At 50.7% G+C, this 7500-nt stretch overlaps 1 protein-coding gene across 1 annotated transcript in view; it reads right to left on the bottom strand.

Annotated features, from left to right (window-relative positions):
• LOC311329428 (GTP-binding protein 1-like) overlaps positions 1–7500 on the bottom strand; it is a gene marked incomplete at its 3' end in the record, with an annotated part of 78100 nt that overhangs the window by 66007 nt on the left and 4593 nt on the right. Inside the window, exons 3-5 of the mRNA XM_084463277.1 lie at positions 6726–6906; positions 6325–6508; positions 5960–6124 (exon numbers count right to left, since the gene is read on the bottom strand). Of these exons, the coding sequence (XP_084319403.1) occupies positions 5960–6124; positions 6325–6508; positions 6726–6906 (530 nt within the window). The remainder of the gene's footprint in view (positions 1–5959; positions 6125–6324; positions 6509–6725; positions 6907–7500) is intronic.

The following is a 7500-nucleotide window of genomic DNA, read 5'->3' as shown; positions in this document are numbered from 1 at the left end:
CTAGACCATTCAGAGCTTTCAACACAAGGAAAATAATATTAATATCTATCAGACGTTATGGGGAGCCAGTGCAAAGATGTGAGTATAGGAGTAATATGATCTCTGTTCCTCTTTTCCTGGTCTTGCACATGAAATTAAGTTGCAGCCAAGAATTTTTTTTTTTGTGAAGACCAGTGCATTACAATAATCTAATCGTGAGAGTACGAAGGCTTAAGTCAGTTTAATCTAATCGTGAGAGTACGAAGGCTTAAGTCAGTTTAATGTAATCGTGAGAGTACGAAGGCTTAAGTCAGTTTAATGTAATCGTGAGAGTACGAAGGCATAAGTCAGTTTAATCTAATCGTGAGAGTACGAAGGCTTAAGTCAGTTTAATGTAATCGTGAGAGTACGAAGGCTTAAGTCAGTTTAATCTAATCGTGAGAGTATGAAGGCTTAAGTCAGTTTAATCTAATCGTGAGAGTACAAAGGCTTAAGTCAGTTTAATGTAATCGTGAGAGTACGAAGGCTTAAGTCAGTTTAATCTAATCGTGAGAGTACGAAGGCTTAAGTCAGTTTAATCTAATCGTGAGAGTACGAAGGCTTAAGTCAGTTTAATGTAATCGTGAGAGTACGAAGGCTTAAATCAGTTTAATCTAATCATGAGAGTACGAAGGCTTAAGTCAGTTTAATCTAATCGTGAGAGTATGAAGGCTTAAGTCAGTTTAATCTAATCGTGAGAGTACGAAGGCTTAAGTCAGTTTAATGTAATCGTGAGAGTACGAAGGCTTAAATCAGTTTAATCTAATCGTGAGAGTACGAAGGCTTAAATCAGTTTAATCTAATCGTGAGAGTACGAAGGCTTAAGTCAGTTTAATGAAATCGTGAGAAATGAAGGCTTGAGACAGCTTCTTGGCATCCTCTAGGGCAGGGGTGGCCAACCAGTCAGAGACTAAGAGCCACAAAAATTACTGTGGTACCACCCAGAGCCACACCATATATACCAGCGTTTCTCAACCGTTTTTTCAGTCACCGCACCCTTCATAAGTACTTAAAATCCCAAGGCACCCCAGTCTAAAATAAGAAGAAAAACATTATTGTCCATTAAATATACATTTAAAGTTAATTTATTTAAAATTAATACATACAACAAGATATTTTCTGACATAATATATATTTGGGTTAGGCTGGACTGGGCTGGGTTAGGCTGAACTGGGCTGGGTTAGGCTGGGCTGGACTGGGCTGGGTTAGGCTGGACTGGACTTGGTTAGGCTGGGCTGGACTGGGTTAGGCTGGGCTGGACTGGGCTGGGTTAGGCTGGACTGGACTTGGTTAGGCTGGACTGGGTTAGGCTGGACTGGGCTGGGTTAGGCTGGGCTGGACTGGGCTGGGTTAGGCTGGACTGGACTGGGTTAGGCTGGATTGGACTGGGCTGGGTTAGGCTGGACTGGACTGGGTTAGGCTGGGCTGGACTGGGTTAGGCTGGACTGGGCTGGGTTAGGCTGGACTGGACTTGGTTAGGCTGGACTGGGTTAGGCTGGACTGGGCTGGGTTAGGCTGGGCTGGACTGGGCTGGGTTAGGCTGGACTGGACTGGGTTAGGCTGGATTGGACTGGGCTGGGTTAGGCTGAACTGGGCTGGGTTAGGCTGGGCTGGACTGGGCTGGGTTAGGCTGGACTGGGCTGGGTTAGGCTGGGCTGGACTGGGCTGGGTTAGGCTGGACTGGACTGGGTTAGGCTGGACTGGACTGGGTTAGGCTGGACTGGGCTGGGTTAGGCTGGACTGGACTTGGTTAGGCTGGACTGGGTTAGGCTGGACTGGGCTGGGTTAGGCTGGGCTGGACTGGGCTGGGTTAGGCTGGACTGGACTGGGTTAGGCTGGGCTGGACTGGGTTAGGCTGGGTTAGGCTGGACTGGACTGGGTTAGGCTGGGCTGGACTGGACTGGGTTAGGCTGGATTGGACTGGGCTGGGTTAGGCTGGACTGGACTGGACTGGGTTAGGCTGGACTGGGCTGGGCTAAGCTGGACTGGGCTGGGCTAAGCTGGGCTGGGCTGGGCTGGGCTGGGTTAGGCTGGGCTGGACTGGGCTGGGTTAGGCTGGGCTGGACTGGGCTGGGTTAGGCTGGGCTGGACTGGGCTGGGTTAGGCTGGACTGGACTTGGTTAGGCTGGGCTGGACTGGGTTAGGCTGGGCTGGACTGGGCTGGGTTAGGCTGGACTGGACTTGGTTAGGCTGGACTGGGTTAGGCTGGACTGGGCTGGGTTAGGCTGGGCTGGACTGGGCTGGGTTAGGCTGGACTGGACTGGGTTAGGCTGGATTGGACTGGGCTGGGTTAGGCTGGACTGGACTGGGTTAGGCTGGGCTGGACTGGGTTAGGCTGGACTGGGCTGGGTTAGGCTGGACTGGACTTGGTTAGGCTGGACTGGGTTAGGCTGGACTGGGCTGGGTTAGGCTGGGCTGGACTGGGCTGGGTTAGGCTGGACTGGACTGGGTTAGGCTGGATTGGACTGGGCTGGGTTAGGCTGAACTGGGCTGGGTTAGGCTGGGCTGGACTGGGCTGGGTTAGGCTGGACTGGGCTGGGTTAGGCTGGGCTGGACTGGGCTGGGTTAGGCTGGACTGGACTGGGTTAGGCTGGACTGGACTGGGTTAGGCTGGACTGGGCTGGGTTAGGCTGGACTGGACTTGGTTAGGCTGGACTGGGTTAGGCTGGACTGGGCTGGGTTAGGCTGGGCTGGACTGGGCTGGGTTAGGCTGGACTGGACTGGGTTAGGCTGGGCTGGACTGGGCTGGGTTAGGCTGGACTGGACTGGGTTAGGCTGGGCTGGACTGGACTGGGTTAGGCTGGATTGGACTGGGCTGGGTTAGGCTGGACTGGACTGGACTGGGTTAGGCTGGACTGGGCTGGGCTAAGCTGGGCTGGGCTGGGCTGGGCTGGGCTGGGCTGGGTTAGGCTGGGCTGGACTGGGCTGGGTTAGGCTGGGCTGGACTGGGCTGGGTTAGGCTGGGCTGGACTGGGCTGGGTTAGGCTGGAATGGGCTGGGTTAGGCTGGGCTGGGCTGGGTTAGGCTGGGCTGGACTAGGCTGGGTTAGGCTGGACTGGACTGGGTTAGGCTGGGCTGGACTGGGTTAGGCTGGACTGGGCTGGGTTAGGCTAGGCTGGACTGGGTTAGGCTGGACTGGGCTGGGTTGGGCTGGACTGGGCTCGAGATTTGAGGCTTTGAAATGTCCCAATGATGTCTGGCATATCAGACGGAATGGCTTACCATTACGTTCTATGAAGAAAAAATTACTCTCCCCACTCGGGTAAAAAATGTCCTGTGTTCGTCTTCATATTTTCTTTTAGCTGCGCATTTCTTTCCAGCCATTCTTTGGTTGTGTACAGTAGCCTAGGCTACGTTAGCTTTTGTCGTAAAAGAGAATGACCCACGCAAAGCAAATTATTTTGTTTACAATAGGTGCGTTTACATGACAAATATTTTTCAATCTGGTTGATTTCAGCTTGAGCGTATACATGGGATACAAAGTAAACTGGTTGGATGTTTACATGCGACAACGAAACAAATGTTTGGAACGCGCACGCAGCCGTGAGTGATTGCGTTACGATGGTTACAAACAGCTGACTACGGAACTGTGGAGCATGCCTTGATTAGTCAAGTCTTGAGCATGCGCACAATGAACGCAGAACGCAGCATCAATCCGTTTCAAGGTAGTATACATGACGGACCAAACGGTTTCGAAAAGGTTTAAACTACCTCCTTGAAAGCGATTGGAATTTCAATCGGGTTGGGGCATTTCAGTCGGATTGAGGTGTTTATATGACATATTTTCAATCGGTTTGGTCTTCCAAACCTATTTGAAACCGATTCAAACTGTCCATGTAAACGCACCTAATAATTTTGTTACCAAGGTGATTTGCTACCTATATGATTGGTTTGAAGTGGTTCTCACGCGACTTCCTCACTAGCGAAACGAATCATGATTTTATGACAAATCTGCAATAAACTAAAATGGGCGGGAAATGCACAGCGAAACTAGAGAGAGAGAAACGTTTTTATGGAATGAATTAATTTATTTTTTAATGAAAGGATGGAAGAGCCGCAAGCCAACTTTTTTGGGGGGATGGATGGAGGAGCCGCACATTGACGGGCAAAGAGCCGCATGCGGCTCGCGAGCCGCGGGTTGGCCACCCCTGTACTAGGGAGAGGAAGGGTCTGACTGTTTCTCAGATGATAAAAGTCTCTTAGTAACGTTGCAGATATACTTTTCAAAATGAAGGTCCAGGTCCAGGATAACACCCAGGTTTTTCACTTGTGATTTGAGAGTCTGGTTATTTCATTTCTTTGGGCGTCTTGTAGGCATGTAACGATTCACTCAACTCACGATGAGATGCACGATGCAGGGTTGACGATGTGATTTTCTCACGATTTTTTACAAGATGAACTTGCAGACAAATGATAACTTGCATGCTGTTTTTGTTTTGTCTGTTAACTTCTCGCCCTTTTCATTTCTGAAAACAGGGAAGCCAAAATGCGTCCACACATCTGACTTAATACTTGTGTGTGCATCCTGGATTTAGAACTCACTCCATACATCCATGTTCACCGCTGTCATGTTTCTAGTTCTGTCAGAAATAAGTGACGCATGACGCAGACGCTCCACGCAGTGAAGTCAAAAGTAGACCGGCGCCCTACTGCTGTTCAAAAAAGGGCATCGCAAAGCCTGTTCATCTGCACCGAATTGAATCGTGACACAAAAAAAAAGATTTTTAACTGCATCACGAGGCATCGTTACATGCCTAGCGTCTTGTGCCAACAATATGGACTTACGTTTTTTTCTTTGTTTATTTTAAGAAAATTGCCATTAATTTACTGCACAGTGGTTTGTAATGTAACTTTATTGTCTGGTGTCTGGTGGAGATGCAGCTGGGTGGAATCAGCATAACAGTGAAAATGAATCCCATGGTCACGGATCATTTCTCCAAATGGGAGTAATGTTGCACGGTATACCGATACTAGAAAGGTACCCCGATACCCTGCCGTCAAAAACGCTACAATACCCCATTTTATTAGTACTGCTACTTTAAGAATGAGCCGTGTTTCCGAGTTGCATCGAGGCAGGTTGTCCGGGGCAGTGTGCTTATTACTTTACAACGTAGAGGTTTTTATTTATTTAATGAATAAAATAATAAAATTAAATATATATGTAATTTATTTCATTTAAACAGTTCACATTGCTGCTCCACCTCAGCAGACAGCAAACACTGAGATCAGTAGGCTACGCCTGACATTGGATTATTCCATTAGCCTACTTTTTGCTGTGGTATTGTTTCAGTATCGGTATCTAGATATTTTTAGCAGGTATCGTATTGAAGTTATAATTTTGGTATCGTGACAACACTAAATGGGAGCCTATATAGGGAGAACAACAGTGGACCAAGGATTGAGCCCTGAGGAACGCCATAGCGTCGCTTCTCTGAAACAGTCACCAAGACCCACAGTCATGTCTGTCTTGGAGGCAGGTATGGAACCAGCTCAGTGTGTTCCCTGAGAGAACCATCCAGGTCTCAAGTCTGTTCAGAAGTATCCCGTGATCGACAGTGTCAAATGAAGCCGTCGGGTCGAGGACAGAAACGTTGTTTTCATCTGCGCTCATTCAATCGTTTATGACTTTAGTGAGTGCTACCTTGGTGCTATGTTCACCTCTGAAACCAGACTGACATGTAAAAATGACTCTAGCTGTTTCCACACTGCTTTTTCAAGGATTTGACTTTTACACTGAGACTGAATAAATGAACACACACACACTTCCTCCTACCCTCTCCTCCTCCTACCCTCTCCTCCTCCTACCCTCTCCTCCTCCTCCCTCTCCTCCTCCTACCCTCTCCTCCTCCTCCCTCTCCTCCACCTCCCTCTCCTCCTCCTCCTCCTACCCTCTCCTCCTCCTACCCTCTCCTCCTCCACCTCCCTCTCCTCCTCCTCTCACCATGAGCATGCAGAAGTCCGGCAGGTGTCCGGTCATGCCGAACACGGTGGTCTTCAGGTACTTCTCGTGGCCGGCCAGGTCTATGAAGGTGATGACCTTGGAGGACTTCTCGCAGATCTTGGTCCAGTCTAGACTACCCCCATGGCTGTCCGGCTTGTTCACCACCTGGTGAGGGAGGGAGGGGCCAGAGGGACGGACGGCTCATAGGTCAGTCTGTCCGCATCGCCCTCAATCATGCCTAAATCTCCCCTCCGACCCCTTCAAACACAAGCCACTTCAACGGTCACCCTCCGGTGACTTTTTACCTCGCCCGCGTGGCTCCTCCCACAGTGTGTCACCGCTCAAAGCCCCGCCCCATCCCGCACCTGCCCCTCCTGGTCAAAGCCCAGGATGTCGTTGCCGACACTGCTGGTCCGGCCGCTCTCCATCTCGTGCTTGTGCCGGAACAGCTTCTGGCGGGCGAAGCCGCGGCCATTGTCCAGCTCGCCGTGGGTCAGCACGCCCAGCAGGGTGCTCTTCCCGGCATCCACGTTACCCACCACCGCCACCCTGGAGGGGGGGGCGCAAGACGGGATGGACGGAGAGAGAGGTAGAAAAAGAAGTGAGAGAAAGAAAGCACAAAGGACAAAAGAGAAATAAAAAGGGGAGAGGGGGAAGATGGGAGAGAGAGAGAGAGAGAGAGAGAGAGAGAGAGGGAGAGAGAGCTATAGAGGAGGATGACACTCGTTTAACGGACACAGCCTCTCTTCTTCCTCCCCCTCCTCACCTGACTTCCAGGAAGTCCTGCTCCCCCACGCGCCGACGGATGAGGTAGTCCCGTACTCGTCCGCCCGCGTCCGTCCTATCCCTCAGCAGGATGAGGTCCGCCGCGATCTGCTCGCACAGTGACTGGACCGTCGCCACGGACGCCGCCATGTCCTTCTCGTCCAGCCCGTAGTCTCCGCCATCTGTCGGGGGGAGGGGAGAGAGATAGTGTCTCACTGAACTGGCTGAGCACAAACATCAACAAGAGCAGCTGGTCAGTCTGCTTCAGTATCCCACCAGAGATGAACCCTTAAAAGATATCCACGAGATACTGATAGACCTTGATACTGTGATAGGGCGCTAGCTCAGTCAGTCAGCAAGCCAGTCAGTCAGTCAGTCAGTCAGTCAGTCAGTCAGTCAGTCAGTCAGTTATCCAGTCATCCAACTCATCCAGCCCCAATGAAAGTGTCAGGACAGACAGAAGAGCCAGAGGCACATGGCCCTGTTCACACACACGCCCTTTGACCTCCCTGGGTCACATGGGTCAGACAAGCTGCTGTGCTGAGCAGAAAACAGGCCTGGTCGGCAACAAAGCCCCCCCCCCCCCTGGTTTCAGGACAGACAAAATGGACTAGCATACTGGGGGGGGGGGGGGTAATAGATATCCTCCTCTATATATGGAAGTGATAGATACACATGAGAGGACCATCACAGAGGACAGAGGTTCACATCTTCACCCCTACGTATTCCCCTGTCACAGGTACACACACATGGACACACAGTGGACAGAGGTTCCC

Source organism: Borostomias antarcticus (genome assembly GCF_949987555.1).
Source record: "Borostomias antarcticus genome assembly, contig: scaffold_108, whole genome shotgun sequence".
Lineage (NCBI taxonomy): Eukaryota > Metazoa > Chordata > Actinopteri > Stomiiformes > Stomiidae > Borostomias > Borostomias antarcticus.
The sequence above is the reverse complement of the archived record's forward strand: the minus strand, read 5'-3'. Positions and strand labels throughout refer to the sequence as shown.